Genomic DNA, 20,358 nt, shown 5'->3' with positions numbered 1-20,358 from the left:
CCCCCCCCCCCCCCGATGAGGCCCCTTACCTTAGCCCGGATCGTGTCAATTATTTCGGCGTAATGTGTGTCCACGGCACACATTGCGACTGTTTACGAAGTTCGAGATACCCAAGCCGCATGTAATATCCACATGAAGTGCGCGTGTATCCCGCGTACGATACGACTTGACTTCGCCTCGAGAGATGAGATCCCCAAGTGCTATCGACGGAACACTCACCTGAAACGCTTAGCGATGAGCCAGCACGATCTCTGCCGCACGGTCGCTGTGTGGAACGTAGCCCAACCTCGCCGTTAAGTCCCGAATGGACAGTCACGCCAATGCCCGTTATCTCATGCCGCGGACTCATGCGCACAGTAAGCGATTAGTTGGTAGGATAGGATTGGTGATGGCGAATCCCGGGTAGAAGTAGATCGAAAAGCGAGTATTCGGCGAAGGTGAGGACGTGACGACCGCGGAGGTGGTCCTAACCACACTGACTGGCCACGTTGAGGTTGCTGGCGCAGGCAAGCGAGAGTGCGAACGAGGATTCATATAGGTTCATCTTTCTTCCACTCGCAAGTCGGCGCACGGTACGGGTCCACTCTCTGAGGAAATTGGACGAGCTGGCTGATGCTCCGGCGGAGTCAAGTTGGTTCGACGGTCGTATCAGTCGTGTGTCTCGTTTCTGTACTTATTGTGAGGGAAGAGAGGTGAAAAGGGGGAATCGCGAAGAGTCCCCTTTTTAGGGCGTGAAATGACGGTTATTAACAATTGTATCACGTTTCTTCCCCCGAGCAGAAAATGAACATCGAGTCGACGTCATTTCGATGGAATTCCGATTATTTCGACGTCAATTCCGCGCCGATTCGAAGCTTCGTTTCTCGCTGAGGAGGAAATGTAACGTGACTCACACGGTGACCGCTTAAGTGGTACACTCGTTCTTCAATCGTAATCAGTACCGATACATTTTTCTCACCTTTGAGACATTGAACTTCTCCTACGTTGTAAGTGGAGTCGTTTCTTCCAGTTTGCCCCAAAGAGGATATAAGAATATAGTACTCGAGAACAGTTTATACTATAGTCTGTAGGGCCGGCTCAAAGCCAATCCAATGAAAAAGTGAAATACTTGACTCGTATCCGCTGAGTAAGGACATTTTCATTATTGATATTAATTACCTGAGCAATTGACAAAGTTTCCTGAACAATTGACAATATCCGATAGAAGCGCGCACGAACTGACCACCGAGCTAAAAGACGGATTTTCAGTTCAGTTCAGGCTGCGTGCCACTTCACATCGTTTGTCTAAGGGTTACGTCTCGAAAATAGATGTTATTATTAGCTAAATAGATGTTAATAGTAGCTTAAATGGATATTAATGTTATCAAGAATATGCGGGGGCGGACCAAATGGAAACGTACTCGATCGAGTGTCTAGAGAATAACGGGAAAACAAGGGGGAAGCGTGTATACAATCTCCAGCAAACGCTAACTAACATAATATCAATGTTACAATTTTCCACTCAACAATGTGAATGCAACATAACGCACGCGTGTCGTGTAACAATAACGTTGTTGAGTGGGAAATTATAATATTAAATTATATTAATATAATATAACATATGTTACTGTCGGACGATGTTTGCTGGGTTCATCGGCTATTAAACGTAGCTTCGTTCTAAGACTTCATCAGTCCCGACATCCTTCTCGTAACGAGAAGGGACGAATTTTCGTCGTGTCGCGTCGATAACAAATTCACGGGGCCTTCGTTTAACTCGCGACACATCATCGATGCGTCCGTTTCGTCATTCGTCGTTTACGAAGAACTAAGCGTCCTTGAGATTTCCCTTTATTATTATCATTTATTAGGGGCTTTCACAGAAGTGAATCACAGTCGGTCGGATGAGGCTCGCCGTTGATCTCGGCTCGAAAGATGACTCGAACGCGGAATCGGGCGATTACCTGGCGGAAGGTGGCGGGAAATGATTAGGACGAACTTTGAACGGACATATACCGTTCCAATATATCCTCCATCGAGAAGATCCAACCAACTTTTGCCAGCTCTCAACCAAGACGGGAAAAGAAGAAGTGCGGCGTCGGAGACACGCGAGAGCGAGGGACTTCAGCTTCTCGAGAACGTCAAACTTGCTCTTCCCTCTTCGTCGTGCACGTTTAACATTCGCCTATAGACAATTGTTCAGCGCTCGTAACAGAACCCGTCTCCGTTAGCAGGAAGGGAACCGTATTCCTCAAAGGGATACCGCGCATGCTCCTTCCTTCGTCCCCGAAATATTCGATCACGTGCTTTTCGTGACTTTCCGCCCACTTGCCCTACCAGTGATAGACTCCTCAAATCGGGACGATAACGTTTGGACGGATCTCGAAGCGAGGGTCGTAAATGCGCGGTAAAACCGGTCTAAAACTGCGAATCAACGGTTTGCTGGACGGATTGATAGCCGGTGGCGAGATTGCCGGATTTGCCAGTCCGAGTGAGTAACGCCGGCACACAACGGCCGTCCATGTAATTTGTTCATACGTAACAGCACCCGCGCGTACACAATAGCGTGATATCGCGATACGGGGATTCGCGGAACGAGCGACCGATCTTGCGCGTTTCGCCGGCCGCGGCGAGTCCGAGGTTGGATTCCCCCGGTGTTGAGTCGGACACTTCGCGGAGGTCATCAGGATCCAATCGGAGGATCCGAATCAGGCGTCGAAACGCGAAGGTCGAATCGGGGCTGGTTAAAACGGCGACGGTTAGTCGTCGCGCGATTTCGTCCAGCTCGATTCCCCCCCTCCGGATAAAATTGTGCGCGGCACTAACGATGACTATTATCGTCATGCCATCATGTACTTCCGCCGGAGAACATATAAAGCCGCACACGCTCCCACACCTGCACGCAGAATAGCGCTTGTCCGGCAAAATGCGGCCACTATGCGGCGCATCGCTGATGCGGTCACTGCTGCTGTTGCTCATCTCCTGCCAGCTCGCCACGTCGACACCGATCTTCGACAAAGGTGCCCTTGCAGAGTACAGTAGCGTGTGGACGATTGCATTCAGGTCGAACACCGACCTCGGTTCTACGTACGGGCGTATGTGTGCGTGCGCGTGGTGTCTCGCGGCGAGAAGGAAAATCGAAGAGTTCAGAGTTCGCATCCTCTGGACGCATATGGTGTCGAACATGCCGCTTCGATTCTCAGGCTGAAGGCTTTTCTCTTGAAGTAACACGTGACGTTCATTGCGAGAAAGACGGAGCTTGAACGAGGCAAGGTTCAGTGCCAAGGTGCGTCCAGAAGAAGGGCCCTCGCTCGAAGAGATCGAAGTTGGATCGATTGAGCTTACGTGCCAGCTTCTCGAACAGTTGCCTGTTCTGTCATGTTTTCAGCTGTGCTGTGCTGACGAGAAAAGCCACGTGACGATAACGAAAGCGACATCGACCTTAAATGCGTTACAGAGAGCGGCCTTGACAGGCTGTTGCGCCTTGCCGGCAGCTGTCGTACTCAGTACGCGTCGTTACGCCGTTACTTCGCGATCTGTACGGCTCAATGAGCACATACCGAGCCGACAAACATGAGGTGTAGATGGAATGCAGCTTCAACTCGGACAACACAAACTTCTAAAGCCCGGATTAATCGTCCTCGCTAAAGATCTGTTTCACGCGACGACGCTTAAATCGGGAGCCAGATGCGAATTCGTTCGCAGGCTGGTTGATACACGTGGCATTTTATAATGTAATCGTGACATTGAAAAGTGAGGGAAAATTTCCCATCGAACGCTAAACTCAAAGATCCGGGCATTTCACTTGATACGAAGTTTCAAGCGGGGACTATCAATACGGGTCGTACTGGAGATGTACTTTAGAAGTTTGCGCTGTCTCGGAGAGGTCTCTCGAGTAAGCCTGGACATTGGAAGCCCGCGTCTGCGCCGAGTCCTTCGATCGTAATTACACGATTCTCAATCGGATACGACCCTGACGATCGTTCGATGCGTGTCCGTTTTGTCCCGTGATAGCGTCGCGTTGTGTGATTCACGAACGATTCGTGAAGGGATCAAAGGGATACGATGATATGTTTCTGGCGTTGCGAGTAGTATAACGGAAAAAATGGGACGAACTTGATCGGATCCGAGGGATCGACGTTGTTACGTTGGAATTAACTTGATATACCTTGCGATGAGGCTCAGCACACGTGGGATTTGCTGGTACCGCGGCCAGCTTCGATGAGACTCGCGATTTGCGTACACAATAGTCCGGCTCGCGTTCCGGAATGCAAATTGTCAGATGAAACAACGATGGAACAAAACAACACGTTGAACTGAAGCAACCACTTTGCTGGTTATAATCCGTGCGCTTTGTATCGCTGCCCGCTTGCGCTCGACGTTCTATTCATGATAATCCCGACGTTCGTTCTAGATGGTGCGGGTTCTCCCGGTAGATATCGATCGGCCGGCTTCGGCGAGTCGATACGGGATTGGTTCCGAATGCTGAAGAACCGAATCGTGGGGAAATGGCAGGAGTGGTTCGCCGACGAGACGCCGGCCCCGAGTTTCCCGCCGCAGGATATTCTGAACATCGACAAGAGCCTGGAGAGAGGCATAAAGGGTTACCCGGGGCTGTTATTGGACCTGTGTAAGCGCAACGTTGCTCGATAACGCGGTGAGAATTTTTTTTCCCGTGACCGAGTCGGATCAGTACTCCACCTTTAAGCTCTCCCCGCCGCAGCTTGGGAGCGCGCGGTGGAATCGTTAAATCGTGTGTTTATGCCCCGCTGAGGAGCATAATCGGAAGCACCGTCGACTTCGATGATTTATATAACGCGTCACTCGCCGGAATCTTACGCGAGGGACGCAATTAGCGCGAACAGTAGTAATTTTCCCCAGAAGCTTCGACCGCAGCCGAGCATCCTCCCGATATTCGATTGCTCCTTCATTCCTTCCTTTCCCTCAAAACACTCGGTTCCGCGTTTAACGCGTTTCTTATCGCAATATTGTTATTACTTGTTTTCCTTCTCACTGACGATAGCTAACGTATCCCTCGACCCAAGCCGAGATTGGGGCGTCCACTTAGGTAACTGGTACATCATCCGGAAAGTTGCAGGGGATAAATACGGCCCGGACTGCGACACGGACGAATGGGATTTCAAGTCTTGGTTACCGGCCCTACCCACCTTCCCGGACTTCGACTGGACCAATATAAACGGGTTCGGGGGTTCGCCGAAATCTCCAACGACCGTAAGCCCGAGAACCGAATCCACCACAATACGAGAGCAAACGACCCAGACTGTGGCTCGGACTGAAGAACCACCACCGGTGCCGACCACTGCCAACGCCGTCGGCACGACCGACGTGTCCGTCGCGGAGTCTACGACGGAGTCCGCCGAATCGACCGAGGAAATTTCGACTTTCAACGAATCCGACGTGACTAACGGCGGCGAATCGACCGTCCGGCCGGCCACCAACGAATCGATCGCAGCAGCGTCCACCACCGAGCCAATCGTGTCAGCTGAATCAACAACAATACGCGTCGCACCGTCCACCACCGAGTCGATCGTGACCACCACCGGCGAATGGGAGTCAAGTGCAACGTCCTCCGCTGAGACGATTTTCACCGAACCGGACGTAACATCCTCTACGCCGATGATCATCGGCGAATCGACCGTGACGCCAGCGCCCGGAGAAACGACTACCACCGAATCACCCGCAACGACATTCGAGTTACCTCTACCGGTGGTCAATAAACGGATCGAGGACAACGAGACCATCGAGAAACCTACGAAAAGGCCGAAACCTCGTCGGTCATCCGTCGAGGTCATAATGTAGGTCGATTAACTAACGCCAAAAAACGAGTCAATGGTAGCACGCACCTCGCAGTGGATGTAAACATTTGGCCAGAATGCTACGGAGGGATCTGAGAAATGGGTGATTAGAAGATGATAGAAATATACGCGAGAATTGGACTTATGCGTAAGATACGTGTCGTAAGGGAATTGGTTGGATAAATTGAGATTCATGTTTCCGCGAGATATCGAACGGCCAAACGTGTAACAAATGGGAGTTTACATATAGAAGAGTCTTGCCTTTATTACGTAAAATTTATTATAATTACAGCAAAGGTAAAAATGTCATAATTAACAATAAGTTTTACGTCGACGATGGGAGAACCATAATCTTCATAAAGGCTTGCGGGTATTACTGTAATGAAAAAGAAAATTGCTTTATTCAGACGTGAATCAAATAATTTAAACTTTGCTAAAATCAACTGCGTACGGCATGCACACGTGAAAGATTATTTTGAAATTCTAATATCTACACAAACTGCGCTAGCTATTTGATACGTCACACGCATTACTTATACTTTATTTCACTAACATTTAAAGCATTATTCTCCGGAATAATAACTCTATAACTAAGGACAAAATACGCAATGCTCATTAACATGTAACGTGAAATGATTCCAAATTGACGTACAAGTATTATTAGTAACCTCTTACTACACTTTTACCTTTATACTAATTCAGATTGCACACTCAATACACATAATATATTTTGAAATAAAAGAAAATTATTATTAATAATTTATTGCTTCATATCTTATTTAGTGGAGCCCCCAAACTCTCTTCAAAACTACAATTTTTTGGAAAAAATCTGAATATACTCATTTATATAAGCTGAAGTTAAATTTTATTATATCTCAAACCTCAGGGAATTGTTATAATATAAATTTTTTTAATTACAAATTTGTTATTTAATTTCCAATATCCAATTTAATTTCCAATATCAAGTAACAAACTTCGAATTAAATTACCAAATGACAAATATATATATACGAGATAAATAATGAAACCTGCCTCTAGAGAATATTCTAGAATATATTCTATACTCTATGCTTTACACAAAAACACAAATGTATCATTTACATCTTAGATGCATGCGGTCAGAGACAAGCATGTATCTCTTGGTGTGATATCTAATGCATATGTGAAATATTGTATGTGATTTATTAGTGGTAAATAATGCGACGAAACGAGCCCCAAAAATAAATAAATAATGATACTTTCTTATTAAAGCGCTAAAAAATTTAATAGCATGCTCATATATATATAATTAATATGAAAGAAAAATATATTGAAACTTAGAGATTTGCATGCTGACCATAAACATCATAAATAAGATACTGCCCCTCCAGAAGTCTGTAGTGCAAATGAGCATTTGTCTACTTCCTCCCCTAGAATGTGAATAACAAGCGTATACCACCGTAGCATGCATAATAGAGATCAAATACAGAATTTTTATGAATTTAAACAATAATCATTAAATTATATCAGCAATGAGATACTCTTGCATCTTCGATATATAATTAAAACAAAGATTTGCATTAATATATTAAAATTATTTAAATGAAAACAATATCCATACCAAATATAATGTATATATAGGACAAAACTATAATAATTTAGATATATTAAAGCCAAAGCCCATTGTATAGAAGTCATTATTTCTGCATGCATAAATTTAGATTATATATCGAGAAAGAAGCATTCAATGAAAGATAACTTTCCTTTACCCAATTATAGCATTAACATTCAAGTAATAGAGAAAAAGAAAAAGAGAGAGAGAGAGAAAGAGAGAGAGAGAGAGAGAGAGAGAGAGAGAGAGAGAGAGAGAGAGAAGTAACTATATATCTATGCAATAAATAAAATTTACTTTGATTCACCTACCTTTTTAGAAGCTGCACCAACTTTACTTTTTTTGGTGCCCCTCACTTTCTTCATCCTATTCTTACGTTCCTTACGCTGTTTCCTCGTCTGTTTTTGCTTCTCGAACAGTCCATGCCTTGCTAACCTGTATTTAGGCTCAAACTTCTTGGCAAAGTCCAAGGTATCATAAATAAGTGCAAATCCGGTGGACTTGCCACCGCCGAAGTTGGTTTGGAAACCAAACACAAAGACAACATCTGGCGTTACTTTGTACATTTTGGCCAATTTCTCACGGATTTCAGTTTTCCGGACCGACGGCTGGCCTGGATGGATGACATCTACGACCTATAAGATAAGATTACATATAATTCAGCGTGTAAAATATGTATCATTAGGAACAACATGTGTAACCAATCGCATGTATAAACAATAGACTAATAAGTATTACTTGTGGATATTTTCTAAGAACTCACCATTTGTTTTCGGCATAGAAGCCGATTGGTCATAAACTTCCTTGTTCTGATAGTAGCTGTACCTTCCGTCTATAAGCAACAATCAAAACAATACCGATAAGTTTTTTATTAACTATAACCTCAATCGGGCTAAATTATAAAATCAGTTTGCAACGCACGACAAATTTTAGCAACTGTTACAAATTTGAATTGATAGTTCTTAAAATTATTATTGGATAAAACATTTCGAGAGAAATTGTATATACGTTGAAATTACAAGGAATGTAATTTTGTCAGTGAGGTTATGTACTACATGAAATACACGTCTTAATATCCGTGACTTTTCATTCTTGTGAAATTATATAAGCGACACGTACTTTATCAGACGTTATTGATAAGTAATTAAATAATTATCGTATATTTCGTCTAAAGATTAACATAAAATTTTTGGATATAAAATACATACCATTTTGATCAACCAGTATACACGTACGATGCACACGTTAAAGGGACATACACGGAAATGTGTGCTGCCATCTGGAGGCGTCAATTTACATTCGAGTTCGACCGGTGAATCGATACGCGAAACTCATTTCAAACTAGATATTAGAGTTGCAAATTAGAAATTAAAGATCGACAAATTAATTATGTGTAGAGGGACTTTCATTACTCATTCACTGCTAATACTGAAAATCTATAGTTCATGTTACGTATACTGTAAATTGTTAGTGCTGGCAGTAAATAACGGAACGCAGCGAAAGTTAAAAAAGATTGGCTGCATTTAGTAGCAGAGAAAGCAATTTTGAAACTGTCGTAAGATTTATGAATTTGATTGGTGTATGCTTTTAATCTTGATAAAATCATGCACACGGTACCGGCACACGGTGCTTGCTTTGGGCTGCATCTAGTAAGATTTAGTGACATACTAGAAATATTGTGTTTCAATTGGCGTATTATTATCCAGAATCCTCTCCCCCCTCCCGGCACAGTATTCAGTAATCGGTTTCGTTACCATTACGTTGTTGTTGCGTAGTTACAACATATGGCAGAAAAGCTGCGCAACGGCACTTCAAAGCCGGTATTCCTAGTTGAATCTTATATTTAAGTTTATCTTCAGATGCTCTACGACTTATTTCATTGGCCACAAAGCATCAGAAGATGAACTTAAAGCAATCATAAATTTAAAATCCGACTACGAATACCGGCCTATATCGTGTTACAATATTGATTTCTTTTAAAAACACAAAATTTCGTTAAAAGCGGAAACTCGTCGAATGTAAAACTATACCTCGAAATAATAGCCAATTCGTTAGATTCTGTAAATATTGACTACGCGTAAATAGACCACATGGCGCCATCTGACGGTGAGAAGAAAAGGCAAAAATGGGGTTTGAGTCTTCGCTAAATGAGGTTCAAGTCTCAACTAAAAAGTATCAGCTGAGAAAAATTTGCGGTAGGAGTAGAGGAGGGAGGGGAGATGGAAGGCAATGAAGGCCACATGGACAGGGTGTTACATCAACGGTCACTTGCATACTTTTTTTTCTTTTTATTATGATAATTAGGTTGATAATTAGGAACGCTGCAACTTCGTCAAAAAGGTAAAAGTATGACTATATCGACAAATCCGAAGTTATCATCTGGACGCGCGCGCCTTTGGACAGGCAACCCGTCGTAATGGGTCGTATGTTGATGCAACAGCCTGTACAGTCCATTGAAGCTGCAAACGCTTTAAGTGCTCAAAGAAAGAATATAATTGGTTTATACGGTGCCTCGAAGCGTCACATTTTGCAACATGAAGTGGGTCCGCATCACATTATGGGCTCGTTCTTTTATTCGCACAGATAACTAAATATTAATTATACAATTATATAATATATATTAATAATTATATATTATACTTATACATTATTAACTATATGATTGAGCGCGAGCGTGGTATGGTAGACAGCGCACCAGTCTACTATGCTTAGAGGTCCCGGGTCGACCCCGGCAGCATCAGAAAAATTTTCATACGCTCGTAGCTCGTCTTCGGTGGTCCCGGCCAACCACCAAGAAAGAGTAACCACACGCCAAAGAAAACTTCTCTCCAACTGCCGTTCGGAACCGGCGTTAAACTGTAGGTCCCATATGTATGTGTACAATCTGGGTGCGCACCACATGCATATGTAAAAGAGAGAAAGTCGGTCCAGGCTCGAACTCGAGCTTTGTAGCGCCAAAATAGAAATAGGAATTATATAATTATAGAACTATATCAAAACAAATAAGCTAGTAAATAAATGAATAGATGGAAGAAGCGATTGCCTTCTCGCTTGATAACAACGACCATGTAATCATATTTTTCGGATAACTCTAATGAACACAAACATCTCTTTTATTGATGATAACCGTAATGAATTACTTTTATAGATTGACTATCATTATGCGTTACAATTGTGTGATTTCTTCTTCAGCATATGTTTTCCAAATTCTTCATTAAATTCAGATACTAGAACAATATTGTGCTGAAGAAAGCATGGACGAGAGGCAACCTCGTTAAGTAGCCAAACTGGAAGTGCATCCACGAGTACATCATTTTCTCCACTAAGCTCATGGATCGGTATAAACGGGGCATGTTCAACTCGAAAATGTCGCAGATGTACAGCAAGTGTGTCTTGTAATTTTGCACCGGTACAAAGGTGTACATACTTCTGTAGAGACATAACGACATGTGCTCCCACTCCGGCGTCACCGACCGCAAGTACGGTTTTAACCAGAACTCGATACAGTTCTTGATGCGCTCCCGCACTTCTTGCAGGCCGCCACAACAGAAATTGTACTGATCCTCGATGCCCAGAAGATAACCCAGTCCTCGCCACATGTGGCAGAAGGCCTCCAGGTCTTCGTTGCAGACGTTGTGCACGCCGAACTTCTTAGGGTAGAGCACCATCATACTCATGAACGCAGACTGCGTACAGGACATGTCGCCTTGAGATTGTTCTAGTATCTGAATTTAATGAAGAATTTGGAAAACATATGCTGAAGAAGAAATCACACAATTGTAACGCATAATGATAGTCAATCTATAAAAGTAACTCATTACGGTTATTATCAATAAAAGAGATGAGTTGAGACTCTTAGTTCGAGTCATCGTGAAAGGACATTGAAGGTCGTTCGCCATCGGACACGTGTCCTTGAAGTCTTTCACTATTATCCCCTGCAACGGACAACAAACTTCCGGGATTCGAGAGCTCGCATCGATTTGTTCGTAGTCGTAGCTGCGGAGTCTCCGTCTCATCGCCAGGTGCATTTTGCGCACTTTTTGGACATTACGGTGGGCCTGGGTTTCTTGGTCCCACGGGTCCTCCACGTACCAATTGTTCAAGCGAACCACGGTCGATAGGTACCGCTTGAAGGCACGATACGGCGTATCGGATTTTTCGCTGAGGATCATCGTCTTCAGCCCATCCTCAAAACTGAATATGACAAAGAGAGACACCAGTTGGGCCACGCAGATCCCGAAGAAGTAATTCTGAGCGTTTTTTTTTAATGTTAGGTTGGTGCGTGATCAGACACGCGTGTTTCATATTTATTTGGTTTGTTGTCATTTCGCAATCCGCGTGTTATTGTTTCGAGATCGCGGCTCGTTTTCCGCATTATGCTCGGCTCACGTGTGATGAGCATGATAACATGAACTTTTTCCGTTGAGATTCAATTGGAATTTTGAACAAAATTCATATAAAAAAATTACACTAATATCGGTTGAATTCATATCCGTACAAAATTCAAAACAGACAACAAAAGGGCACACTTTTGAAAAAAATCTTTTTTGTTAAAATATAACTCTGGCAGTGGAGAGTACGACTGTAAAAGAGGTTATGCCAAAAACAAAAGCATAACGAAAGCAGGGAGACACACACGTTCGCATTATTTATTAAGGGTTTGTCTTTATTTTTTTCAAAAAGAGTGTGAATCACTATCTACAACGTCTCCAGTAATAAATAATAATAAATCATAGAGCGTGGATGATAAACATGATAATGTGCTATATTTTGTCAATAATAGTTAATTTTAATTTGTGATATAAATGACCGCAAGTGATTGTTTACGTAAAAAAAAAACAAAATGACTATTGGTTAAACTTACAATAAGTGAAGTTACGAAATTCCGTTTATCATATTCCTATTACTCAGCAGAATATCTGCACGCGCGCTCACAGTATCTGAACGCGGGAAATAATGCGCCAAACATTATATAACAACGTAACCAGCCTTGACGATAAAACGCCTTGCGTCAAAGTACATTAATATATGCAAATAATACAATGACATTCAAATCAGTCTTCTAATATTTCTTGTAGCACAGTTTATGTAATGATGTAATCGGCAGCATTAATCATGTTTTTTCACGGTGCGCCGTTCACACTCAGCGGCGCCGATACGGCATCCGGCCGATTTGAAGCGTCAACTCGAGCGGCGCTGGTACGGCGCTCGGAAGATTTCATGCGTCCAATCGAAATGCGCTGCTACGACGCTACGGTGTATTGTAACTCGATCTGTTTATTTACGATGTAAGATACGATGTTTCTAACTGAAGTGCTTTCGTGGACTACACTTGTCGAGCAATTGAGAGGATCATATCGCCAGCATCGTGAGCAAGCGTCGACGTCGCATACCGATGAAACCCGACTAAATGGGAAGCTTCACATAGTATTAAAAGGGCCAAAAAGGGACTGCAAGGTTTGCTCTGACCGTAACACGTCTGGCGGTAGACGGGAAGTAACATATTATTGTGATACGTGTCCAGATAAACCTAGGATGCATCTTGGGCATTGTTTTACGAAATATCACACGAAAACTAATTACAGAGTGTAATATTTACCAAATTTTGTTGTATTCAATATAAAAATTAATGAATTGGTGAAATTTTATTATTTGTATACGTTTGTTTGAGTATAAATGATTTAAAGTACTTGTAAAATGCTCCCCTAATTTAGCCGAAATCGTCTCGAGTTGCTGGTTCACGCGAGCGAAAAAGGCCTCGAGTGCAAAGGGTTAATAGTGATCCCATAGGAAAATTAACCAATCACAATCGGGATTTTCTTTGATCGTGAGAAAAATTAAAATTGTCACTATTGAATTTTCTTACAGATTTACGTAGTTAAGATTAAAAATTTCCTACATGAGACTTTTAACATGGTGATAGTCGAGACGTAAGAAGCATCGATGCATGTGTGTAAAACATATATGCATTATCAAGACAAAATATATCGAAAAATCAATATCAGCTGACGGCAAAGAGAGAAAATACAAGACAAGAGCCGGAAAAATATCTGCGAATGTCTTTATCATCTATAAGAGAGGAAACACCGGAAGGCGGAAGAATTAGTCGGAGAAAGAGTTAAAAGCTGAAACTTATTTGATAATCGAGTAGTCCATTTCAGAAAGCTTTTGACCAATTTTGCCATTTGTTATCCGCAATCGCTAAGAGGGGGAGAGAGAGAGAGAGAAAGGGAGAGAGGGGGAGAGAAAGCGAGAGAGAGAGAGAGAGAGGGAGAGAAATAGTTTCGTATGGCAAGAGTTTTATTATTAGATATATAACTATGCGTTCCAAGAACACTAAGAAATTCAATTACATTACGCGGGGAAAAATTTTATACATAATTATATATTATAATTATATTATATAGTATAATATATATATAATTATACAGAATGTCTGGTATGTTTTGCACAACTGTTCATGTAAAAGTAGAATTAAACTGAGGAGAAAAGCTATCTGACATTTTTAAAATATTGCTTTTATTTTCTAATTATATATTTTTCTTACAATACTATTTCTATGCATTCGTTGACCTAATGCAGATGTACAGATAATAGAAAGAAACTTACAGGGTGTCTTCGACGTAAAAGAGAAGCAGGACAATGTGAACAAAAAAGTCCTCTGTCATTTTGCAAACAAACGCAAAATTTCGAGTTATTAGTAACTGAAAATGGCCACGTATAGAGGCTTCTTTAATTAGAAACTCGAAAATTTGCATATTATTTGCCAAATAGTGAAGGAGTGTTTTTGTTCAGAATGGTTTAATTTGCATACATGACACCTATCGTATCTAACGACAGATTCAAGGTCCGATAACGACAGATTTAAAGTTCAATATATTGATATCTGATTCAAACCGCGCGTGCTCCGTCATTTCTTTTGGTACTTTTCTACACATATATGTCCACAACGTAAAATACTATTTTTTACAAATAATATGCAAATATAATCAAAATAAATGCTTCTGTGCTACTTGTACTTCTGACAGCACATGATATCGATATTTAATTAAACGACATAATTTTTTTTATATGGACATATACATAAATATGATCATATATGTAACCACATATACTGCAAAATTTATACATGATTCTATATAATTATACATAACCGTATATAATCATTTTTTTCTGGGATCATATGACGAGAGTATACCGAGTGTCAGTATAAATGTAAATACGTCATCCGACGTCGGCCCGTTACTTTGGCAGATATTTTTATAAATTAACTACTACAATATATTTTCATCAGATCTCTTTCTGAGTTCGTGATGTTTTTCGGGTCTAAAGTTTACCGCCAAATTCAGACATCTGCGAGTTATTGTGTTCGTGATAGCAACAAAGACTGGCAACCTCGCAAAGTACATGAATACAAAGGTCGTCAATAAATACATCGCTTTCTCCATAAAACTCAAAGACTTGTGAAGGCCGGGCATGTTTAATCCTAACGCATTGCAAAAATAGAGTAAGTACACTCTATAAGTCGAAATCGGCAGGTAATAACGCATTCCTTTCCAGAGACATACCAACATGTGTTCCCATTCCGGCGTCACTAATGTAAGGTTCGGTTTTATCCAATATTCTAAGCAATCCTTGATGCGCTGCCGTACTTCCTGCAGGCTGCCACGACAGAAATTGTAACGATCTTCGATTCCCAGAAGGTAGCCCAGCCCTCGCCACATATGACAGAAGGCCTCCAAGTCATCGTCGCTGACGTCGTGCACGCCAAACTTCTCAGGGTAGAACACTATCATACTCATGAACGAAGACTGCGTACAGGACATGTCGCCTTGGTTGAGATNCGCCTTGGTTGATACTCTTAGTTCGAGTCATCATAAAAGGACATTGAAGGTCGTTCGCCATCGGACACGTGTCCTTGAAATCTTGCGCGAGTATCTTCTGCATCGGACAGTAAGGACGCAAGATCTTGGATTTTGCGTCGATCTGCTCGTAGTTGTAATTGCAGAGCCTCCGTCTCATCGCCAGGTGCATGCTGCGCACCTCTTGGATATCTCTATGAGCCTGTGTCTTTTGGTCCCACGGGTCCTCCAGGCACCAACGATTCACGCGAATCACAGTTGACAGGTACCGTTTAAAGGCTCGATACGGCGTATCGGACTTCCGGCTGAGGATCAAAGTTTTCAGTCCATCCTCATAATTGAATATGTAAAAGAGAGACATTATCTGGGCCATGCAGATCCCGAAGAAGTAATTCTGAGCAAACTTCTGTCCACGGCGGAATTTGTCCATGTCCAGCCAGTCCGGCCTCTCGCTCGCAGATCGGCCGCAGTCTCCGTCCTTGAAGATACCAGGCAGAATGAATCTTAAGGATGCCGGTATATTCGGGAAGTACTTGTCAACGTTGCTCATCAGGTGATCATGTTGCTGTTCATCTGTCCATTGATCGAAATTTGCCGGCAATTCGCCTCTATCCAACTTCTGTTTGCACAACTTCACGAAGAGTACATGATCGTCATTTTGATTGTTTGGTTCATTGCGTTTAAACGGAGGGTTCATCGATTCGTTCGAGTTATTATGGACGGAAAATTGGAGGGGAGTGAAAGAAGATGACTCTGCGATTTTTTCTTCACTGCAGGAAATATTATATGTATTGTCCTTTGATGAATTCCCGTTGTAATTTTCCTTGGGTTTCTCTTTATTCCAAATTTTCATTGTACGCTGTTGAGTGTTTTTTTGTTGCATCATCGTGATAGGAATATTTAAATGAAGATTGGCGAATCCTTCGTAGTCCAACCTTGGAGTTTATCTGTGAACAAGAAAGGAAAGGAAGATAAGAAATTTTATATAATATTTGATCTTGTTTTGGAAAATGTGCTCTGCAACATTATATCTATTAGGCGATATTGTGTCTGTTAATTTCACACATTATCAGATGAAGACAGAATGATACTCGTACAACAACTATTAGTGTTTCAGCTGCGTTTCGCAATTGTGCTATTAGTGTTGTATACGATTACAACAATGCTCAGTTGGCAACGTTAAGGTCTATTTACGTAAGATATAGAATGTGGGTCATAAGATGTTATCTGGTCACGGGTATGTGAGGAAAAGGCACATCTCAGATAATCGTTTACGTCACAAAATTAATCAAGTATGGTAAGAGTTTATATTATAAATATAAAATAATAAGTTTAGATAAAGTTATGTGTATCCATATCCAATAAACTTTAAGCCACATTTACATTACATCTGTTACTGACCGATAGAAAATAAGCAAAAGTGTAATTATTAAATATCTAATAAGTATATTTATTGTTTATAATTAACATATGTAGTTGATATTATCATTTATTGTAAATAAAATGTATAGATTAACCTAAACTTTTCATGTTACAAACAAAAAATATCTGTATTCACGGAAATTTGTAATTTCTTTTGTTTAAAAATATTTTTATGTTATACACTTGTATAATGCAATTTATATAATACGATAAAGAAATATAAAAATAAATTTTTTTTATAATCTTAAATCCATACTAGTAACTCCATATAACCGCGATTTAATTTTATCTTACACTTTTGCAAAGTGAATGTTTGTTTAATATTTCCCAAATACTTTTTAATAATTATTCTTTACGAACCTTTAAATATCCCATCAAAAATGGGCGGTAAAACAGTGTTTTTAAATATATGTTTTAAATATATATCTTCATTGATTCAAAATACTGTCATAAAAAGACATTTAATGCGCTTATTTCGTTTTTTTCAAATATTACGTTGGTGCGTGTGAAATGTCGGATTTTTATCTGAATATATAAAACTCCATATCTTTTTTCAAAAATGGTTTATGTAATCAACATACGCTCCATTTGCTTGAATATACTTTTCCCAACGAGATTTTAATGCATAAATGCCTGTCTTAAAGGAATTCTGATTTTTGGAATCAATAAACTCTGATATTTAATTCTTCGGACTGTCTTCATTTTCATAGTGTTTAGCCCGTAAAATCAGTTCTAAATGTTTGAAGAAATGAATGTCGGTTGGCGAAAGATCTGGTGAATAAGCTGAGTGTTGCAAAATTTCATATTTTAACTCATTTAATTTTGCAATCGTTTTGTACGATGTATGCGGCCGAGCGTTTTCGTGGAGAAGTATCGGGCGGTACTCACTTATCCATATTTTCACCTTGCCAATTTCAGAAAGGTGTCGCAATATTGTTGTATGGTCGATTTTTATTCTGATAGCAAGTTCCCTTGTAGATACAGTTAGATTCGTTTCCACCAATGCTTTCAGAACATCATTATTCACAGACGTTTTGGGTCTTCCACGCGGTTCATTTTGTAGGGAAAAATCACCAGACCGAAATTTTTCGAGCCAACGCTGCACTTTTCGTTCGATCACACATTAACTGCCACGCGCATTTCGGAGGAAATCTCCGTCAGACCAAATCCATTAAAATTTTTTGATAAGAAATATTTAAGTATATTAATTATACGATCCTGATATTACTTATTAAACTATGTTATTTTTTTTAGTTTTATATCGTATTTTGTACTGTTAGTCACTGGTGACTAACATGGTCTAAACGGAAAGTTCAGTGTTAGTCACCGGTGACGTGGCACTCAATTTTTATTAGTGTTAACGTGTTAAGAGTATTTATACGTGTTAACAGTAGTTTATACGTGTTAACAGTATTCTCCCCAAAACGCCTGGTTTATATTGCATGTAGCTTTTGCAGCATTATTGCCATGTTTATACTCATATAAAAAAATTATACGAATATCGGTTGAATTCATATCCGTACAAAATTCAAAACAGATAACAAAAGGACACATTTTCGAAAAAATTTTCTTTGTTAAAATATATCTCTGGCAATGGACAGTACGACTGTAAAAGATGTTATGCCAAAAACAAAAGCTTAACGAAAGCAGGGAGATCAACGTTCACATGTAAAAAAAACCATACATTTCCTATGCACCAACCTAATATTTATTAAGGGTTTCTCTTCATTTTTTTTAAATGAGTGTGAATCTCTATCTACAACGTCTCCAGTAATAAATAATAATAAATCATGCAGCGTAATTGTGGATATTAAACATGATAATATGCTATATTTTGTCAATAATAGTTATTTTTGATTTGTGATATAAATGACCGCAAGTGATCGTTTACGTAAAAAAAACAAAATGACTATTGGTTAAACTTACTATAAGTGAAGTTACGTAATTCCCCTTGTCGTATTCCTATTACTCGGCACAATATCTGCACGCGCGCTCACAGTATCTGAACGCGGGAAATAATACTCAAACATTATATACCAATCTTGACGATAAAACGCCTTGGAAGACAAATTAATTAATAAAAGTGAAACCAGTCATCTAATAATTCCGCAGTATCCACTACAGTTTATATAATGTAATGGTTTAATCGGCAGCACCGATCACGTTTGTTTACGGTTTTAGATGAAAAATCGGTTTAGATTAAAAATCGTCGACACACGTAAGGTCTTTGCCTTATGACACAGTTGCGACGATTCATTCTCTCCGGCAAACACCGCGACCGACCGACCATCTGTCGGTCGCAGAAACGGCGCTACGCGCCAGCAAACACATTCACACGCGAAGCATGCAACATATACGTATATACGTAAGCAACAACGTTTGTGTTGTTGCCAAACACATATCGGAAAAACCGCGGAAACGCGGAAAGAAGACCGCGCCGCCGTGCTATCGGGACCGCCGAGATCGCAAGATCACAAGCTGCTCCGGATCCCATCCCCAGGTCGAGGGACCGCGACGATGTGTACGCCGTCACTGCTGTGAGTTCGCAGCCGAATCGACATCCTGTCATCCGGAAAGTCTGAGGTCGTGCGTACGCGGTCTCTCCCGTGGAAGTCGCGGATTCACAACTTCCATTTCGGGACGGTGTGTTCGCCGTCTCCACCGGGAGCTCCCGGCCTTCTTGCCCGCGGCAGACCTGGGGATCGGCACGAGTCGGGGTGGTGTATTCGCCGCCTTTGTTGAGCGTTCTCAACCTCGGCCACTCTACTCTAGTAGTTGGGCTCTGCGTCTCCGGGGCATGCGAACACCCCGGAATACCGTTCCGCGTACCGCGCCGCGTAACTAGAGACAACGCGTGTCTCTCTGCCGCATCTCACCGGAGGTACCACCGACCACCGCGAACCGACCGCCGCCGGCTGCACGTTGGCTAGGCTCGCCCGGCCGACTCCACCGTTCCTGTAAGGAAGCACGATACCGCGTGCCCTCCGCTCCAGGAGTCGACCGACGCAGGCACTCCACGTGCGGCAACCGCCGCGACCCGCGTATCGCGAGTCGAGCAAGTGCATTCCGCCGTTGCACTCCGATGCGATGACATCAACACGCCGAGATGATAATACCGCGCCCGCTTTCCGCTGACACCGCGGGATCCTCGCACCGAGCGACACGTCTGCTTTAAATAAATTCCGGGAAACACCGAGCGAGCCATCAATACACGGCCGCAAATAAACACGGGATTCTGTCACCGACACTGTCATCGCAATATTTACTGGCGTTAAAAGGCAGACGGAAAGCACGGCTTGTTACCATTAAACTTGTACCAAACATCGTGACACATAATTTAAATAAACGGCTAATATCGAATATTCGCTCTCTCACTCGTCCACACACCACAAGAACGCCTGGACATCTGGCGAGCTACGCTTGGGCCACCGCCACCGAACACGGTCAACCAGCGATACCAGAAACGATCACCCTGCCGGCCGGGGCGGAACGAACATCCACCGACCGACGGGGTCACACAGTTTTAATCATAGAGATATAAGAATAAAGGGAACAAGCCTGTAAGTGGAAGTGATAGAGGCAAAGAGAGAGATGGATGCCGAGTGTCTTATCTGTTTCTTTCTAATTGAGCGCTGTGATTAATTGTTACAATGAGCCACCAAGACGACCACGCGACGTCAGGAGGGGAGAA

At 41.8% G+C, this 20,358-nt stretch overlaps 4 protein-coding genes and 1 pseudogene across 8 annotated transcripts in view; 1 reads left to right on the top strand and 4 right to left on the bottom strand.

Annotated features, from left to right (window-relative positions):
• The window catches only part of LOC106743579 (zinc finger protein 62-like), a 7,792-nt gene extending 7,294 nt beyond the window's left edge, over nucleotides 1–498 (bottom strand). Inside the window, exon 1 of the mRNA XM_014617571.1 lies at nucleotides 220–498. The gene's annotated coding sequence lies outside the window, so the exon portion shown is untranslated. The remainder of the gene's footprint in view (nucleotides 1–219) is intronic.
• LOC106743580 (mucin-12-like) lies at nucleotides 224–6,163 on the top strand. 4 transcript variants are annotated; one of them, XM_014617576.1, is made up of 3 exons: nucleotides 224–356; nucleotides 4,391–4,606; nucleotides 5,069–6,163. In XM_014617576.1, exons 1-3 carry the CDS (start codon nucleotides 305–307, stop codon nucleotides 5,794–5,796), a joined length of 996 nt encoding a protein of 331 aa, XP_014473062.1. In that variant the 5' UTR covers nucleotides 224–304; the 3' UTR covers nucleotides 5,797–6,163. The 4 variants fall into 4 exon arrangements, with proteins under 4 accessions (XP_014473062.1, XP_014473059.1, XP_014473060.1 ...); XM_014617573.1 differs by lacking the exon at nucleotides 224–356 and adding an exon at nucleotides 2,863–2,996 and having other exon boundaries at nucleotides 5,000–6,163; XM_014617574.1 differs by lacking the exon at nucleotides 224–356 and adding an exon at nucleotides 2,864–2,996.
• On the bottom strand, nucleotides 6,038–8,681 carry LOC106743581 (40S ribosomal protein S24). 2 transcript variants are annotated; one of them, XR_001374378.1, is made up of 5 exons: nucleotides 8,592–8,681; nucleotides 8,147–8,215; nucleotides 7,695–8,018; nucleotides 7,129–7,201; nucleotides 6,038–6,168 (listed from the first exon to the last, which is right to left on the bottom strand). XR_001374378.1 is itself a non-coding variant. In XM_014617577.1 (4 exons), exons 1-4 carry the CDS (start codon nucleotides 8,592–8,594, stop codon nucleotides 6,166–6,168), a joined length of 399 nt encoding a protein of 132 aa, XP_014473063.1. In that variant the 5' UTR covers nucleotides 8,595–8,681; the 3' UTR covers nucleotides 6,038–6,165. The 2 variants fall into 2 exon arrangements, 1 of the variants encoding a protein (XP_014473063.1); XM_014617577.1 differs by lacking the exon at nucleotides 7,129–7,201.
• Nucleotides 8,682–10,610: 1,929 nt separating this feature from the next.
• Nucleotides 10,611–12,933, bottom strand: LOC106743576. Its single transcript, XM_014617543.1, has 3 exons — nucleotides 12,853–12,933; nucleotides 11,237–11,633; nucleotides 10,611–11,101 (listed from the first exon to the last, which is right to left on the bottom strand). The coding sequence occupies exons 1-3, from the start codon at nucleotides 12,931–12,933 to the stop codon at nucleotides 10,611–10,613; spliced, it is 969 nt and encodes a 322-aa protein (XP_014473029.1).
• A 1,577-nt stretch (nucleotides 12,934–14,510) lies between these two features.
• On the bottom strand, nucleotides 14,511–19,508 carry LOC106743587 (annotated as a pseudogene).
• Nucleotides 19,509–20,358: the final 850 nt, after the last annotated feature.

The sequence above is a fragment of the Dinoponera quadriceps genome, unplaced genomic scaffold, assembly GCF_001313825.1.
Source record: "Dinoponera quadriceps isolate SergipeBrazil2010 unplaced genomic scaffold, ASM131382v1 scaffold1146, whole genome shotgun sequence".
NCBI lineage: Eukaryota > Metazoa > Arthropoda > Insecta > Hymenoptera > Formicidae > Dinoponera > Dinoponera quadriceps.
The sequence above is the reverse complement of the archived record's forward strand: the minus strand, read 5'-3'. Positions and strand labels throughout refer to the sequence as shown.